This window comes from Chiloscyllium plagiosum, unplaced genomic scaffold, assembly GCF_037043375.1.
Source record: "Chiloscyllium plagiosum isolate Xiang-an unplaced genomic scaffold, Cpla_swu_hap1 HiC_scaffold_5, whole genome shotgun sequence".
In the NCBI taxonomy this organism is placed as follows: Eukaryota; Metazoa; Chordata; class Chondrichthyes; order Orectolobiformes; family Hemiscylliidae; genus Chiloscyllium; species Chiloscyllium plagiosum.
This window is the reverse complement of record NW_028270143.1, coordinates 38,153,763-38,173,325: the sequence shown is the minus strand read 5'-3', so window position 1 is coordinate 38,173,325 and position 19,563 is coordinate 38,153,763. Positions and strand designations below refer to the sequence as shown.

The 19,563-nt window shown below is 40.3% G+C and overlaps 1 protein-coding gene across 3 annotated transcripts in view; it reads right to left on the bottom strand.

Annotated features, from left to right (window-relative positions):
• The window catches only part of dgkb (diacylglycerol kinase, beta), a 794,652-nt gene that overhangs the window by 568,536 nt on the left and 206,553 nt on the right, over positions 1-19,563 (bottom strand). For all 3 annotated transcript variants that reach the window (XM_087987111.1, XM_087987112.1, XM_087987113.1), the window contains exons 6-7: positions 13,763-13,933; positions 429-478 (exon numbers count right to left, since the gene is read on the bottom strand). In XM_087987111.1, coding sequence (XP_087843237.1) covers positions 429-478; positions 13,763-13,933 — 221 coding nt within the window. The remainder of the gene's footprint in view (positions 1-428; positions 479-13,762; positions 13,934-19,563) is intronic.

Here is a 19,563-nt window from a genome sequence, read left to right as displayed (position 1 = left end):
CTATTTTGCCACTCTAACCATTTAATTACAAATGCAATTCTCAACCAAAGATAATGGTACATCTTCTCTAATTCACTGCACTACAGAGTCAACAAGGCATATACATAAACAATAGTGAAACATATATAACATTTTAACAAAGAAAAACTTCATTTGAGAAATATGTTTGTCACATAAACATTTAACTAGGTAAGCAAACATCAATTGTCTAGTTTAGAGTGGTGTTGAAAAAGGGTTTTTGCCCGAAACATCGATTTTCCTGCTCCTTGGATGCTGCCAGACCTGCTGTGCTTTTCCAGCACCACTCTAATCTAGACTCTTACTTCCAGCATTTGCGGTCCTCACTTTTGCCGAGGCATCAATTGTCTGTCTACCATAAAATATAAATAATATAACTGCATTGATTGATAGGTTTCTCATCAGCTTACCGAGCTATCAAGCGATCCATTTCCATCAGTGTCATAAAGGCGGAACATAACTAAAAAGAAAAATAAAAGTTTATTAAAAATAAAAAATGTTGATGGAGTTTTAAGTTTCCATCATAAGTATACTCACTATATAAATATTACCACTATTGTTGCTGAACATTCTCTCATACCATTATAACTGGAATTATCTGATTTGCAATTATCGCTATTGTAGTAGAATGTTGTATAGATTATGGTTTGTATTTCAGAGTTATAAATAACATTTAAATGTGCAATATTTAAAGAACTGTTAAATTGTAAGTTACTTCATGTATTTTCATCTGCTTGGATAATTGATAGCTGCCTTTAAATAGAAGGGTAAGATGAAATAGAATTTCCTATTTGTTAATATCAATCAAATTACCTCTCCAATAAATTACTTGCATTGTTTAAGAAATGTACATTATACATTGCTGAAGAAGCAGTTCATAGAGAATTTTGATAATTATGTTTAACAAATAAGTAATTCTGAACATTTCAGAGTGTAGTGCAAGGTTATTACAAAATAGGTTGTCAGGATTGTAATAAAATTAATGCTGTTAAATACAAGTGCATTTGACTTGTTAGTACCTTCAGAAATTCATCATATCAAGTTAGAATCCCTGATTTGCCCACAGTATCTAATAACACAATACAAAGAAGCCAACTATTTTCCTAAACTAGCTATTAACCATTGTTGTATGATTCCTAATCAAGTCCCAAAAATATACCTGACAGGTGGGTGGACAAATGTAGCAAGTGCAACTTTTTGTACTGCTAATAATGGCATAGTTTTTATTGAAAACTGACACACAGTTTACCTTATTGCCAAGCAACATAATCATCAATCGATTGTGGTTGTCAGACTGACCCATTAGTTTCAGTACACATAATGTGTGACAATAATGACAAATAATTTTAAGAACACTTGAGCTAAGATTTGTCAATATGGCAACAATGGTGCAGAAAGCTGAAATAAAAGCATAACACAAACATTCAGAGGGTGCATGGCAAGGTCAGAAACTGGGACTGGGATATCATAGCAATTACTGAAGCGTGGCTCAGGGATGGACAGGACCAGCAGCTTAATGTTCCATGATACAAATGCTACAGGAAGGACAAAAAGGGAGGCAAGAGAGGAGGGAGACTGGTGTTTTTGATAAGGGATAGCATTACAGCTGTACTGAGGGAGGATGTTCCCAGAAATACATCCAGGGAAGTTATTTGGGTGGAACTGAGAAATAAGAAAGGGATGATCACCTTATTGAGATTGTATTATAGACCCCCTAATAGTCAGTGTGAAATTGAGAAACAAGTTTGTAAGAAGATCTCAGTTATCCGTAAGAATAATAGGGTGGTTTAGGGTTTAGATGGAGAGGAATTTGTTAACTGTGTACAAGAACATTTTCTGATTTAGTATATGGATGTACCTCCCAGAGAAAGTGCAAAACCTGACCTACCCTTGGGAAATAAGACAGGGCAGGTGACTGAAGTGTCAATGGGGAAGCACTTTGGAGCCAGCGACCATAATTCTATTAGTTTTAAAATAGTGATGAGAAAGGATAGACCAGATCTAAAAGTTGAAGTTCTAAATTGGAGGAAGGCTAATTTTGATGATATCAGGCAAGTACTTTCAAAAGCTAATTGGGGGCAGATGTTTGCAGGAAGAGAGATGGCTGGAAAATGGGAAGCCTTTAGAAGTGAGATAACATGAGTCCACAGACAGTATATTCCTGTTAGGGTGAAATGTAAGACTGGTCGATGTAGAAAATGCTGGATGACTAAAGAAGTTGAGGGTTTGGTTAAGAAAAAGAAGGAAGCATATGTCAGGTATAGACAGGATAGATCGAGTGAATGCTTAGAAGAGTATAAAGGCAGTAGGAGACTACTTTACAGAGAAATAAGGAGGGTAAAAAGGGGACATGAGATAGCTTTGGCAAATAGGGTGAAGGAGAATCCAAAGGGTTTTTACAAATACATTAAGGACAAAAGGGTAACTAGTGAGAGAATAGGACTCCTCAAAGATCAGCAAGGCGGCCTTTGTGTGGAGCCGCGGGAGATGCTAAAGGAGTATTTTGCATCAGTGTTTCCTGTAGAAAAGGACATGGAAGATGTAGAATGTAGGGAAATAGATAGTGACATCTTGAAAAATATTCATATAACAGAGAAGCAAGTGCTGGATGTCTTGAAATGCATAAAAGTGGATAAATCCCCAGGACCTGATCAGGTATACCCGAGAACTCTGAGAAGCTGGAGAAGTGATTGCTGGGCCTCTTGCTGAGATATTTGTATCATCGATAGTCACAGGTGAGATGCCAGAAGACTGGAGATTGGCTAACGTGGTGCCACTGTTTAAGAAGGGTGGTAAGGACAAGCCAGGGAACTAAAGACCAGTGAGCCTGACCTCGGTGGTGGGCAAGTTGTTGGAGGGAATCGTGAGGAACAGGATGTACATTTTTTGGAAAGGCAAGGACTGATTAGGCATAGTCAGCACAGCTTTGTGAATGGCAAATCATGTCTCACAAACTTGATTGAGTTTTTTGAAGAAGTAACAAAGAGGATTGATGAGGGCAGAGCATCAGACATGATCTATATGGACTTCAGTTAGGCATTCGACAAGGCTCCCCATTGGGAGACTGGTTAGCAAGGTTAGATTTCATGGAATACAGGGAGAACTAGCCATTTGGATACAGCACAGGCGCAAAAGGTAGAAGACAGAGGGTAGTAGTGGCGGAATATTTTTCAGACTGTTGGCCCGTGATGAGTGGAGTGCCACAAGGGTCGGTGCTGGGTCCTCTACTTTTCATCATTTATATAAATGATTTGGATGTGAACATAGGAGGTATAGTTAGTAAGTTTGCAGATGACACCAAAATTGGAGGTGTAGTGGACAGCAAAGAAGATTACCTCACAGTACAATGGGATCTTGATCAGATGGGCCAATGGGCTGAGAAGTGGCAAATGGAGTTTAATTTAGATAAATGTGAGGTGCTGCATTTTGGGAAAGCCAATCAGAGCAGGATTTATACATTTAATGGTAAGGTCTGAGGGAAGATTGCTGAACAAAGAGACCTTGGAGTACAGGTTCATAGCTCCTTGAAAGTAGAGTCACAGGTAAATAGGATAGTGAAGAAGGCATTAGGTACGCATTGCTTTATTGTCAGAGTATTGAGTACAGGAACTGGGAGGTCATGTTGCGGCTGTACAGGACATTGGTTAGGCCACTGTTGGAATATTGCATGCAATTTTGATCTCCTTCCTATTGGAAAGATCTTGTGAAATTTGAAAGGGTTCAGAAAAGATTTACAAGGATATTGCCAGGGTTGGAGGATTTGAGCTATAGGGAGAGGTTGAATAGGCTGGGGCTGTTTTCCCTGGAGCATCGGAGGCTGAGTGCTGACCTTGTAGAGATTTATCAAATCATGAGGGGTATGGATTGGATAAATAGACAAAGTCTTTTCCCTGGGGTAGGGGAGTCCAGAACTAGAGGGCATATGTTGAGGGGGGAAAGATATAAAAGAGACTTGAGGGGCAACTTTTCCACGCAGTGGGTGGTGCGTGTGTGGAATGGGCTGCCAGAGGAAGTGGTGGAGGCTGGTACAACTGCAACATTTAAAAGGCATCTGGATGGGTATATGAATAGGAAGGGTTTGGAGGGATATGGGTCGGATGCTGGCAGGTAGGACTAGATTGGGGTGGGATATCTGGTCAGCATGGACGAATTGGACCGAACGGTCTGTTTCCATGCTGTACGTCTCTATGACTCTGTGCAATGTCACTAATGCTGCTCTCCCCACTGAGCATTAATAGCACAGTGTGAGTGTTCTGAAATGAAAAGAGAGAAACATGTGAAAAGCCAATCAGAAGCCTGAAGTCTCGCCATGCGGATGTTAAAGAGACGTACAGATCAGTATGTGGGGTAGATTAACAAGCATTAAGCAGTACAACTCATGGAATAGTATTTCAATAATTGTGAGATTATAGCCATACATTAAATACTACAAAATGCATGGTATTCAATCTTAATATGTAAAAGGCAGCACTGTAAAGAAGCCCAGTCCTGAAAATTGTTCTTGACCTTGCTTTCTTCTTGTCCAATGGCCCTTGAACCCTAACTCATGGATGTGGGTATAGAGCCACTCAAGAGTTTTCAGGTATAAATATACATAAAAATAACATCGGAACATACTATCAGAGGACAAGGAGATGGCCATTCAGCCTATCGAGCCTGCTACAGCTTGCAATTTGATACTGGCTGATCTTCTACTTTAAACCTACTTTCCCACATCATCAAAATCTCCCTTAATGTCACTGGTCTCTAGATATCTCTCGATTTCTGTCTTGTACATGTTTCATGATTGAACTTCAACAGTTGTTTGAGTTTCAGAATTCCATAGATTTACTGCACTTAGAGAAACAATTCCACCTTATCTCAGTCTTAAATGGTTTCCTCCTTACCCTGAGATTACATCCACTGGCTTTAGATTCATCAACCAGTGAAATATCTACATCAACCAGGTTACAATCTGCAAGGCTTTTATATGTTTCAAATAGGTCCCCCCTCATTCTTTGAAACCATTGGGAATACAGACCCAGTCTCCTCATAAAACAATTGTGATGTCCCAGGGATTAATTCTCATCAACCTTCATTGTGCTCCCCCTATTGCGAAAATATCCCTTCTTGAGCAAGCGGACCAAAAGCTATGCATAATACAATATGGTAGGACCCTGGTGTGATGTGGCAAAGGGAGTGGGGGGTGTTCTGGAGACTTAGAGTGTTGCACTGTCAGAGGTGCTGCTCTTCCAGGGCCTCATCTGTCTGCTCAGGTGAATGCGAAAAGATCTGATGGCATTATTTCAAAGTTAAATATTTGTGATGGTGGGGGGATTGGGTTGAAGAGTTATACCCTGTGTACACCCCATTGGTATCTCTCAATCAACAACACAACAAATTGGCTCTCTACTCATTAGTTGTTATCGGGAAATTACTCAGCACAAAGTTACAGCCAGTGATCAGGGAGGGTGGATGCCTGCCTGAGGAAAATGCATCGTATTTGCAGGTCAGCCTAGCACTGATGGGATGGAAGCCCTCAGTGCTGATAAAATATATCTCAATTACTCAGGAGTGTTTAACAATTGTCTGTATTAATCTTGGATGCCTGGGGGAAGGCAGTTTTAGCTGCAAACCCAATTCAGACTGGCATTACCGCAGCTGAAGCTGACAGCCTTGGCTGATCAGCCATCCATCTCTGAAAGGTAGCCTGCAATATCCTGCGAATGTCTTCGACAGAGGCCTGGAAAGACCAGATGACAAAGTGCTGGAGGATGGTCATTACTTTGACAGCCACTGGTGAAGTGGTGCCACCAGATTCACTTGGCAGCAGCTCCAGTTTCATTAGGCTGATACCACCTAACATGAGGGAGAATGTGAGGACTGCAGATGCTGCAGATCAGAGTCGAGAGTGTAGTGCTGGAAAAGCAGCTCAGGCAGTATCCAAGGAGCGGGAAAATCGATGTTTCGGGCAAAAGCCCTTCATCAGAAATCAGCTTCTTGCTCCTTGGATGCTGCCTGACCTGCTGTGCTTTTCCAGCACCACTCTAATCAGGACTCTGATCTCGAGCATCTGCAGTCCTCACTTTCACCAAAGTAGACCTCTGTTATGACTATGGCTTCCGGCAGGTTGCAGTTCTCTATTGATTTCTGCAGTCCTGGAGAAGTGCAGGACTGGGCAGCCAGTTGACTGGGCAGCTGCTGGGCCATTTATGTCTTCATCAGAAATTCTGAAGTGAGAGTATAAAAGCCTCCCCCCCCTCCCCCCCACTGTTAACCTGATAGCCCAGAGTTCCATAGTGCAGATCAGGCCTCCAAACATGCAAAGTATTGATGCCACTCCCAATGTTTTCAAAACAACCTCTCAGCAAAAATATTGAGAACAAAGCTTTCATCATAAGCATGTAAGAAAACCGCTTCGAAGGTTGACTGGCATTGCTTCTTCATCACAGCTCCAGTTCCCTCAGTAACTCCTTCTTGGCTTTGCATTCTGAAATCAATACTCAATTCCAAGAAGCTGGGAGCCCATGAGACCAAAGATAAACTTCAAAACCCACATGAATAGAGGTGCACCTGACCTTATTAATACACTGAAATTGACAGCTGACCTTTCCTAAGGGGCTTTTCTCACCAGCAGCCTGATATGCTGTAGGTAAATGTGGGTGGGAGTCACAAGTCTCAGCTGACTTCCCAATGTGCTTGAATTTTACCATGATTCACCTCCACTTGTGTTCACCAAATTATTATTTCCCACATTAAAAATAAATACAACCATTGACAATTTCAGATTGTGGTTGACTGTGAGGAAGCAGTAGCTGTAAATATCCAGCAGGGGGTGCTCTCTCCCCACTTTTTCTCTGAAAAAAGAAGCCAGTTTCTTTTTTATACCAGTATATTGAAACGGTGCCCATGAAAGAAATGAAACTGCAGTAAAATTATATCTACACATAATTCAAGCCCATCTATGGGAACTGTCTCCAGCTGCAAAAATATGAACTCTGGATTTTGGAACTCAGGCATCGGATGGAGTCAGTTTGGTGCCCATACAGAGCTGGGGACGACATAAACAGCACATTTAACAAAGTGAACCCACAGCACATTAAATGCATGCAAGTAGAGAGGGAATGGAGATCACTAGACAGTTTAAAGGAAAGCTTAGCAGTTAGTGCAGAGCCTTCTGAGTTTATCTCACTCACGAGCTGATTTTTTTTCCATTTTGGATACGAGTGAGAATAATGGTTTATTACAGCAATGTAGTAAAAGCCAAGCAGGGAGCAAAAAGGGAGTGGAAGGATAATAGTGGTAGATAATTCAATAGCGAGAGGAACAGACAGGCTTTTCTGTTGTTGTAGATGCGATTTCAGGATGATTTTGCCTTCCTGGTGCCAGGGTAAAGGATGTCACAAGGAGACCATAGGACATTCTTTTGGGAAGGTAAAGAGTCAGCGATCTTGTTCTATGCTGGCACAATGACATAGGCTGAACAATGCATGAGATCCTAACGTGGACTTCAGGGAGTGGGCAAAAGACTGGAACAAAGGACCTCAGAGGCGGTAATCTCAGGATTATTTCCAGTCCCACTTGCTCGTCAGTACAGGAATAGGAATAAATGACAGAATGAAAAAGTGGCTGGAAAATTGGTGATGATGTAGCAGGAAAGGCTTCACATTTCTGGGGCAATTGTGTCCTGTTCTGTAGCATTGAGGCATGTATAATGGCATCTTAGTAAAATCAGGACTAATACCCTAAATTGGGGAATTGGTCGTGCTATTGGGGATGGTTTGCACGTGTTTGACAGAGGGATGGGAACCTTACATGGATTTCTGATAGAACAAAAAAAGTTGAATCTGGGCAAAAAGAACCAAGTAAATATGGAAAGCAGCAGAAACAAGTTCTAGAATCAATTACGGTCAACTTACAGAACAGTTCCATCAGCAAAGACAGAAGCTTGAACACACACACTAACAGGTTCAAGAACAGCTTCTTCCCTGCTATCATTAGACTGCTGAATGGGGCCCTCTAAATTCAAACAATGTTGATCTTGTTGTGTGCACCTCCTGTGCAACCGTGCCCTTGTATGCCTTGCTGTAAACACCCTATGATCGGTCTGTCCTTGTTTGCTATGATCTGCCTGTCCTGCTTGCAAAACAAAGCTTTTCATTGTACTTGGGTACATGCAATGACAATAAATCAAATCAGGTCTTAAAAAGATAGTATTAAAATCAATTGATCTGAATGTAAACAACAAGATTGGTGAATTGAAGGCACTAGTAGAAATAAAAGGATACTGTTTAATTGCAATCTAGAGCCATGGCTACAAGGTAACCAAGACTGGAAACTGCACATTAAAGGATATTTGAAATTTAGAAAGGGCAGTTACAAAGGAAAAGGAGGTGGAGCAGTGATGATAATGAGAGATGGGATCAGTGCATTGGGGAGAGGCGATCTCCAATTGGAAGAACAAGACAGAGCATCTGTTTGGGTGAGCTATGAAATGGCAAGAGATAGAAAACATTGTGAGGAATGGCTTTATAGGCCACCAAACAACATTGCCAATGTAGGGCATGGCTATGAATCAGGAAGTTAGATATGCACTTAAGGGATGTTGTAATCATGGGTAACTTTAATCTATATATAGACTGGGTAAGTCTAATGAGCACAATGCTCTCTTATGGAGAATTTCTGAAATGTGTTCTCAATTTTCTTTAGGGCAATGAACTGCTATTTTAGGCCAAAAAGGACTAACTTAAAAATATTTTTAAAATAATTGTTACAAAAGAGTGATCATATGAAAGAATCTTCCAGAAATATGAAAAAGATGTAGTTCAATCTGAAACTAGAGTCTTAAATGAGTTAGAGTCAGACCTTGCGCATAGGAAGAAGGGGCTGTGGTTATTGAAGGTTAGTCATCTCAGCTCCAGGACATCTCTGCAGGAGTTATGTCCTCGACCCAACTGTATTCAGCTCCTTCAATGATATTCTCAATTCTGAACTTATGATGGAGGGAATGTTTGCAAATGATTGCACAATGTTCCACACCACTCACAACTCCTTATATACTGAAGCAGTCCATGTTCAAGTGCAACAAAATCTGGACAACATCCAAGCTTTGATTGACATGTGGCAAGTAACATACACACGACACAAATGTCAGGCTAAGACCATCACCAACAAGAGAAAAAGTGAACATCTAACCACTGTTCTTGATAGACAATGGCATTACCATCACTGAATCCCTTATAATCAATATCCTGGGGGTTACCATTGAGCAGATACTTACTGGGCTCATCATATAAATACAATGACAAAAGAATAAGTCAGAGGCAAGGAATATTGCAGTGAGTAACTCATATCCTAACTTTCCAAAGCCTGCCTCCCAACCACAAGTCAGGAGTCTGATGGAATAATCCCCGACTTGCCTGCAGCTTCAACAACACTCAAGCAGCTTGACACCATCCAGGACAAAGCAGCCCGCTTGGTTGACAATACATCAACAAGCATCCACTCCCTCCACACTGACACTCAGTAGCAGCAAGGTGCACAGCAGAAATTTACCAAGCCTCCTGAGCCAACACCTTCCAAACCAATACCATATACAAGGACAACGACAGCAGATACATAAGAACTCCACCACCTACACGTTCCCCTCCAAGCCACCCACCTTCCTAACATGGAAATGTAATCATATTTCCTTCAATGTAGCAAGGTCAAAATCCTAGAATTCCCTCCCCAGCAGGATTGTGGTTCCACATGGACTGCAGCAATTCGAGAAGGCAGGTTACCACCACCTTTTCAAGGGCAACTTAGGCCAGGCAATAAATGCTGGTCAGCCAATAACACTCACATTCCACTAGTGACTAAAATAAAACTAAAATCAGGGCAATTATGAAGGCATGAGGAGGAGTATAGAGTCTTAGAGTTATACAGCATGGAAACAGGCCCTTTGGTCTAACTCATCCATGCTGACCAGTTATCCTAAACTGATCTAACTTGATTTGCTAGCATTTAGCCCATATTCCTCAAAAGCCTTCCTATTGATGTATCTATCCAGATGCCTTTTAAATGCTGTAATTGCACCAGCCTCCAGTTCCTCTGGCAGTTCATTCTGGTCTCCCTGTTATAGGAAAGATATTGCTAAATTTGAAAGTGAAGTGGGAGATGGCATGGGGCAGGATGACACAAGGCACACTGACACACAAGATGGCTGCCGGACTACAACATGGAGAGAGCCAGCAGAGCAAACACAGATACTGCCTGAGACCACCAGAATGCACCACCCTCTGCATGAAAACTCTACCCTTCAGGTCCCTCTTAAATCTTTCCTCTCATCTTAACCTTATGCCTTTTAGTTTTGGACTCCCCTACCCTGGGAAAAAGACCTTGGCTATTCATCCTATCCATGCCACTCATGATTTCATAAACTTCTGTAAGGTTACCCTCAACCTCCACTCCAGGGATAAAAGCCCCAGTCTATTCTTCCTCTTCCTATAACTCAAATCCTCCAATCGCAGCAATATCCTTGTGAAATCTTTTTTGAAACCTTTTGTTGTGGGGAAAATCACCAGTCTCTGAGTCAGAGTCAGGGCTCAATGACAGAGTTTATTGTACAAGGAAATACTGGAACTCCGAGGAGAGAAAGATACCAACAGCACAGTGGTCAGCTGCAAGGCTCCTCTCAACCTAGAGCACATGTCAAGATATTTTTATATATTTTGCGATATAATAGGTCAGTGATGAGGTTATTGTCTCTGTAACATAGTTTGTTTGTTGTAAACATTGCAGAATTGTTGATAGTTTCCATGCAGTCATTGTCAGTTCCAGTGCAGTCTTTGTTAATTTCAGCGTGGTCATTGTCAATTTCAAAGCAGACATTGTCAGTTTCAATGTTGGCACGGAAGTCCATTGCTGTAGTAATGGGTGCTAATCACTCTTCCTGAGAAGGATGATTACTGCAGCCCTGGCTATTCGCACTTCGTATTGAGTCTGTATCAAACTGTTCGCATTTCTATCAAAGGTGTTGGCTGGACCCAGACACTTCGGCAGGCAGTATACGCTCCTCATGTGTATTCTCTCCCCCACCCGCCTTAAAGTAATCAACGAGGTTTTGAGTGCATTGTGCTGGCATTATGGTGGTCTCAGGCAGTATCTGTGTTTGCTCTGCTGGCTCTCTCCATGTTGTAGCCCGGCAGCCATCTTGTGTGTCGGTGTGCCTAGTGTCACCCTGCCCCACGCCAACTCCCACTTCACTTTCAAATTTAGCAATATCTTTCCTATAACAGGGAGACCAGGATTAAATGCAGCACTCCAAACGTGGCCTCATGAACATCCTGTGCAGCCACAACATGACACCTGTTTACCCAATGTACTGACCAATGAAGGCAAGTTTGCCAAATGCCTTCTTCACCACCCTGTCTACCTGTGACTCCACCTTCAAGGAAACATGCACCTGCACCCCAGAGTGTTTTTGTTTGGCAAAACTCTCCAGGACCTTACCATTAACTGTATAAATCTTGCCCTGTTTGTCTTACCAAAATGCAACATCTCACATTTATCTAAATTAAACTCCATCTGCCACTCCTCAGCCCATTGGCCCATCTGATCAAAGTCCAGTTGTACTCTGAGATAATTTTCTTCACTGTCCATTTCACCACCAATTTTGATGTCATCTGCAAACTTACTAACCATACCTCCAATTTTGACATTCAAATCATTTATGCAAATGACTAAAAGGTGTGGAACCAACATTTATCTTTATGGTACACCACTGGTCACAGACCTCCAGTCCGAAAAACAACCCTCCACCACCATCCTCTGTTTCTTACCTTCAAGTTAATTTTATTTCCAATTGACTTTACTGTTGGTAAGAGCATTGAGAAAGGAGTTGGGAGGTCATGTTGCAGCTGGACAGGTCACTGTTGGAATATTGCATGCAATTCTGGTCTCCTTCCTATTGGAAAGATGTTGCGAAACTTGAAAGGGTTCAAAAAAGATTTACAAGAATGGTGCCAGGGTTGGATGATTTGAGCTATAGGGAGAGGCTGAACAGGCTGAGGCTGATTTCCCTGGATTGTTGGAGGCTGAGGGGTGACCTTATAGACGTTTATAAAATCATAAGGGACATGGATAGGATAAACAGAGAAGGTCTTTCCCCTGAAGTGGGCGAGTCCAGAACTAGAGGGCATAGGTTCAGGGTGAGAGGGAAAAGGTATAAAGGAGACCAAAGGGGCAACTTTTCATGCAGAGGGTGGTGCGTTTATGGAATGAGCTGCCAGAGGAAGTGGTGGAGGCTGGTACAATTACAGCATTTAAAAGACAACTGGATGGATATATGAATAGAAGGGGTTGAGAGGGATGTGGGCAAAGTGCTGGCAAATGGGACGAGCTTAGACTAAGATATCCGGTCAGCATGGACAAGTTGGACTGAAGTGTCTGTTTACGTGCTGTTCATCTCTATGACTCTATGAGTAGTACCCTGTGGATTCCATGTGATTTAACCTCGCTAACCAATCTACCATGCAGAATCTTGCCGACTGACTTGCTGAAGCCCAAATAGACATCTCCTACTCTGCCTTCATCAAACTTCTTTGTTGCTTCAAAAAACTCAGTCAAATTTGTAAGACATGATTTCCCATGCACAAAGCCATGTTGATTATCCCTAATCAGCCCTTGCCTTTCCAAGTGCATGCAAATCCTCTCCCTTAGAATCCCCTCCAACAACTTACTTACCACAACACCAAGGTCACAGATCCATTGCTCCTTGACTTTTCCTTCCTGCCTTTCTTAAATAAATGGTGCCACATTAGCCAACCACCAATCTCCCAGCACCTCACCTGTGGCTATCAATGATACAAATATCTCAGTATTTAAAGATTTCACGGCAATGGCTATTATTTAAAAATTGCGTCATTCTCAAAACATTGAGCTCTCTTTGGAGGTCAAAATATCTACCAGGAAACAAGAGAGTGCCACATCTACCAAGGAAAGTCAAAGTTAGTAGGACAAAGGAGGTCACTTATAAAATTGCCAAACAATTTGAAGTCTGAAAGTTGGAATTCAACATAGTATTTTGCCTTATGAGCTGAATGTGGACTATGTAGTCTGAACTTGTACATTATACCGAATTTCCAAGAAGTATGAAACCATTCACTTAGCCAATTTCAAACATCCATGGAACCTTACTGACTCTTTGAGCCTCCTGATCTAAGACTTTGCTGGGTATTTGCAATGTAAGGAGAAGACACTTTGCATTGGTAGTCGTTTTCAATCACTATGTTTTATTCACATAAAGGGAGTTCTTCTTGTGTACATCGAGGGCCGAAGGGCCTATCCTGCGCTGTAATGTTCTATGTTCTACAATACATCCAGGCATGGACAACCAGAGCAACCATCATCTCTTCTAATACTTAATTAGGCTCAGTTTTACAATGGGGCCTAGTAGTGATGATTATTCCAGGCCACATATTTTCTGGAGTGCTGTTCACATTCTCTACTAAAGTTAATTAATTTCAAGTGTACTCTCAGCTGTCAAATTGATAAGGACTGCAAAACAACAATATCATCTATTGAAATATCACCTTGGCTTCTCTTAATTGGTCCTAACTTTAGCACCAGTAGATCCATAAATGCTTATGATCTACAGCATTACCATTTATAAATCTAACCTCATTTCCTCTGATAGTTAATTCAAGGTCTCAGGAAATTCCACATCTATAACATCCAACAGCTTTATTGTGGATGAATTTTAAAATGTGCATAATGTACATACATTCTAGCTTGTCCTCAGGTCGTCCTCCTTCTAGTAATGACAGGTAGCAAACGATATCCTTCAACTGAACCACATCGGACTCATCGTTGCTGGCAAGGGATGATGTTACAGAAGGGGATGGGATTCCTTTGATCATCTGTAGCTCACTTTTTGTTTCAGAGTTCTCCAATCCTAAATAAAATAAAAGATAACTTTCAAGTAACTTTGGCAGTTCCAGGTTTTCCCCGAACTAATTCACTGGGTAGAATGTGTGGCTTATTTTTTCTCTTCAAGATATCAGCAATAAAAACAATGTATATTTAAAATGTTTAATTATTAGAAAATTAAAGCATCTAAATCAAAATATATCAAGCCAACATATTTGCTTTAAATTGCTGAAAGTAGGAATGCTGAACAATGACAGAGAGCATCTTTCGCATCTCTTTGTAATGCAATTAAATAGCCCATTGTTCACTACTTGCCTTCATTTTTCAAATAATCATAATTTAATAAAAGAAATTGACCAATCACCCCCTCAAGCTTACTCTATCATTCAATCACCTAAGTACCCATTTTCACAGACTTCATAGCCCTTGATTCTTTTAATGGCCAAAGATCTCTTAATTTATAACACGAGTATTTTCATCGGCAACTGTTCTTTGGAGTAGAAAACTCTTAACAATTAATAACACTTTGAGTGAAGAAATTTCTCCTCTCAATCCTAAGTGAATCCTCAGACTCTTTAGCCTGGGGAAACAACAATAACTGGAATTTTGTATGTTTAAATGAGATCACACCTTATTCTATTAAACTTTGAGGAACATAGACTTACTTTACTCAATTGTTCCTCAGAGAACAATCCCTCCACCTCAGAAAGCAAGTCTGATGAACCTTTGCTATCATGCTTCTTTTGATTGTGATCCTAAATCAAACTTGAAAACTGTTGTAATCCCTCAATGAGAAATGAGAGCAAGGTGGAAGGGGACCGAGAGCAGGACTCTGTTAGAGCAGGAGCACAGCTTTATACCTTGATCAGAGCACCATGGCAACCACTGCTGCCTCAGAACTCAGGACCATAAATTTATATGGGGTTCTGACTCTACTTTGGCAGGTCCTCCTCTAAGGCAAGCATGTACAATTTAAAGTCATAACCAAATCTGAGCAATTCAACTTCATGAGCTATTCAGCAACAATTTATATGATTCTTTACACATCTTCATTGACTGTATAGTTTGAACTCTTGAATCCCTGAATTTTAAACCTTATTTCTAAAATAACGCCAGCCCAAATGTCCACAAAATTGTAACCTTTTATGCAAAAAATGCATAATTCATACACAAAGTATAAACTTATCTTCAACAAAATACAGCGAGTAAATGATTTTACATTGTATGGAGTTCTACAAGATTCATCCACAATTTGCTTTCCACTTCCATTTTGTTATTGAACCTTTCACCCCACTATTTTAACACATGGTGTCAACACACAATGTTTACTGTGATAACGTTTTAAAATAGGCAATAGTTTCTTGATTTTATAAAGAGGAACATAAACTGCAAAGGCTAAAGGGTAATAAATAGTACATTTGCACAGCAACACTCTCCTTGAGTACATTTTGCAATTTTGCATTATACTAAAAAACCTTAAAAGCAATGCAAAGCAAAGTGTATGAATGACTGGGATGATAGTCATGCTGGAAAACTATTGTTTTGAAGACAGAATTCAAATATTCAGGTTACTTCAAGGGAAGTAAAAAGGCCTATAGGAGGTTCTTCAAAGTTGCCTTTTTTTATTAGGACAAGTAACCATCTCTTCAGATTCAGGAATCAGTAATGAGAGATATCAATTTAAAATTAATCATCAGGAAAGAGATTTGGAGAAAGATCTTTCCACACAGTTATTGTATTGATGTTAATACATAGAATAGTGCATTAAGGCACATATGAATAAACATGTAGAAAATACAAATAAAATGAACAAAGAGAGGACATAATTTTCCCCTTCACTGCTTGAGTGATAAACTGTCAGACCTGATTTTCTGCCCAATTTTAGTTTCTATCATAACCAATGGAAATGAAAACCAAATGAATTCTAGAACGGCGAGCAATTCACCGAAAGCTTGACACGTGCTGAAAGTGAGAATGAGCCCTAAAGCTACATGGAGAAATTAACAGGCAATTAGTTTTAATTCACTCTACAAAATACAATAGACACAATAAACCGAAGAACTTCATATTTTGGAATTCTATAGTTTTACAGAATGTCCTGAGGATATGAAAAATGTATGTTTATAATTTGTTCCATTTGTTTATTCTTCTCATCCCAATTACGCCCAATTCTACAACATTATTCCTGGCACATCAGCTCATAGACTTCTAATTTATCTCACTTTGTAGAATTCATTTCCAAACCAAGGATCGTAATTCAATAGTAATTCCATGGACAACCATACAGTGTCTGCATGAAAGAATAATTTGGGAGGGGCTGTTAGTTGAACTGAATAGAAGACGAGCATGTGGTTTTACAGTAATACCATCAGTGCAGATTTACTTCCTATTTAGGACTGATGTAAACTTAACTTGCCTTCTTGCCCTGTCCTAAGAGTGAAAGATAATAGCAACCTCCCCACTGTCAAAAACTGCCAATGAAAAGGCTCAAGATAAAAGTGTCAGTCAACAACAAATCAAAGATTAAGGTAGAGCACACAGGAAGTAATGAATAAAACCTGTTCTGTTAATTATTGTCATTCCCAGGATGGGTCACCGGACCTGAAACTTTAACTTTGATTTCTCTTCACAGATGTTGCCAGACCTGCCGAGCTTTTCCAGAACCTTCTGTTTTTGTTTCTCATGTACAGCATCCCCAGTTCTTTGAGTTTTTGTTTCTGTTCTGTTAATTATTGCCTTCAATTAAAAAAAGTTAAAATATACTTTTTTTTTCAGAAAATTTTGGATGTGGTATATTGCATGTAATCTGCTGAAGGCCTACACATTTTGCAGCAACATTAGTTCATACCACCATACAAATGGAGAGCACCTAATTTTACTCCAAGACCACCATGCCTCACTTACCCATTACTCATGCATACAGATCTACTTTGCCTTGCAATTCACCATGCGTCCTTCTCTAGTCATGCAAATCTCCAAGTCTCTGTGCTCCCCCAGCTATCGTCTTCTGCATTCCTTATTTTTAGCACTCCATGACTGGTGATTATACCTTTGTTGCCCAGTGTTTCACCTTTGTTAAACTGAGCTCTCTATCACTTTCTCTTCCTCTAGAACACTCCTTAAAATGAATATCTTTCACCGAACTTTCAGTTTTCTGTCACCTTATCAAACTTTGCCTGATAGCACTCCTAAGAGACATGCTGGGAAGGTTTACCACAGTAAAGGTTCCATTTGTACTGTTACTAATCCTATTTTGAGGTCATTTTCCCCACCTCAATGGCTGTAAAAGCAGGTGAAACTGGCTCCAATGTGTGCCAGAGGATGAGGGAATATGCAATACAAATAACTCAATTTTTGCAAATACTTAATCTAATGCAGGTCAGTTAGTTTAAATTCTGTCAGGCTGTCATTGGAAGGTCACACATTATTAGACATCAACAGAATTTTCACAAGCCCTCCATATTGACTTCTGGGAAGGCCCTGAAGAGAACTGGCATGCTACTGTCTGGAAGAGAGCAGAGAACTCAGACAGATATATTTCTGGGATATAGATCTTTAATAAACTGAATTGATAGAGATATTTTCCTGCATGAGATTCATGTCCATCCCAAAGATAATTATCAAGCAAAATTTCCAGATACTTGTACCAGAAGAGAATATTAGAATGGGGTCGAGGGAAGCTCTATGGGTATAGTGATGCTTAAAAAGCTCATAAAAGTATTTACACTTTGTGATGTCTACACTACCTATTTATAGTAGTGTTTTTGTCTGATATATTTCTAATCTTTTGAAACTTATTTTTAAATATAGTTTTGGGTAGTGATGTGACTACATTTTACTCTCTCTCTCTCTCTCTCTAAAATTTGGCTTTGAAATTGCACACTAAATATCAACCTTGGCCCCTCTGCATCAGATGCTGATGGCCATTCTCACTCTCCAGAGCCTTCAGCATATATTTAGGCTGAACTGCATTGCAGAATTGCAGCACCTGAAAGACTTCAATAATGAGTGATGTCCTGGCCAGCATTTTCTTCAAACAATATAAACACTTGCTACTTAAGGTCTCACATGCAGAAATAATTCAGTTTGGGTGAACTGGGTATTGCTGTATCCCTACACTACAATAACGACTACACTTCAAAAATCAATTCTTTAGCTGTGGTGCACTTTGGTAGTTCCTTAAGTGTTTATACACTTCACTGTGAAACATGTTGTATGTCACCACAATCAGCAGATCAAAGCATTCTGCCAACTTTCACACAACCCATCTACCAATGGCATAGGACAACTCAACTCGCAGCAGATTAACAGCACAGCAAATTTCCATCTGTTGGAAAGACACCTGAGCAAGCTTAAGAGATGGGGGAGACATTGCCAATGTTCAGTATTGTCCAGCACCAACAATGTTTGTATGTCCTTTCCCACTGAACACCTGAGGATATGTTGTCAACATGATACCCACGTGGAAAATTGTTGGCCACACCAGGTTTTGTGGAAAGTAAAACAAAGTTAACATCGAGTCCGATGCCACTCTTCAAGCTGGAGGGGTTGTTAAATGTTGGATTTTATACTGTTGTCATAAGCGGAGCAAGAATGAGGGGATTGTTGGTGTGGAGGTCTACAGCAAAAGACAAAAGGGGTTGTTGATTGTGGTGCAAGAGAAATGGAGATGTGAAATGATCCTCAAGCATGAGCAATAAAATCCCATTTTCCGCTTTATAGCCCCTCTCAGACTCCCTATTGAATTGCAAAAACTCAGAGGCTGCTGGTGTGTTAGCTACCTATCAGGACAGAGATGTTAACCTGACGGCAAGGCAATTTATTGTTACCTTGGAGTTGAGATGCTGACAAGTACATAATGGGGATAATTCTTTGATTTGCATGGCATCTAATTTCATAAATGGGCATCGAGTAACAAGTAGCAACAGTACCAGGGTGGAAAATTACAATGTCCTTGTATTCTATTGGCTGTGGGCCCTGTGATTGCCAACTTTTATAGGAGCACCCAATTTCATAATCACCCTTTAATTAGATTGATATGGTTAGAATAATTCCATACTGAGAGATAATCTTTCAGGTATTACCTTTCAACTTTTGCTAATGTCCAGTCTTTTTTATGTGAAGAAATTGCATGTTTATTGTTCATGTTTGTCTGAAAGGTCAGTACTTTGACAAAATAATATTGAAGGAATGGCAATAACCATCCAAGTTATGTTGTTGAAAAACTTGGGGAGGAACTTGGAAATGATCTTCCTCTGGGCCTTGTGTCTTATTCATCGAATTGATATGAAATGTGCTACTAATGAAACCTAATGGCTGTCTGCACAGATAGTACACAACACAACCATGGAAAACCCATGATGGAGGAGTTTGATTTTTAAGGCAACATATGAGATATCAGTCAACCAGAGAGTTTTGTCCTGGGTGGAATTAAGCTTGTTGCATGCTGTTACAGTTCTAACAATTAAGGAAGTAGAAAGTAAGTCCTGACTTGTGCCTTGATGTTAACAGAGAAGCTTAGGGCATCAGGGGATGAATCATTCCTTGTGGAAAATCCAACCTCTAAGCTGTCTTGGCCATCATGACATTAATTTGTTTGATGGGTGCATGTTTCTGGTCAAAGCTAACCATCTGGTAGTTGATAGCGGGGAATAT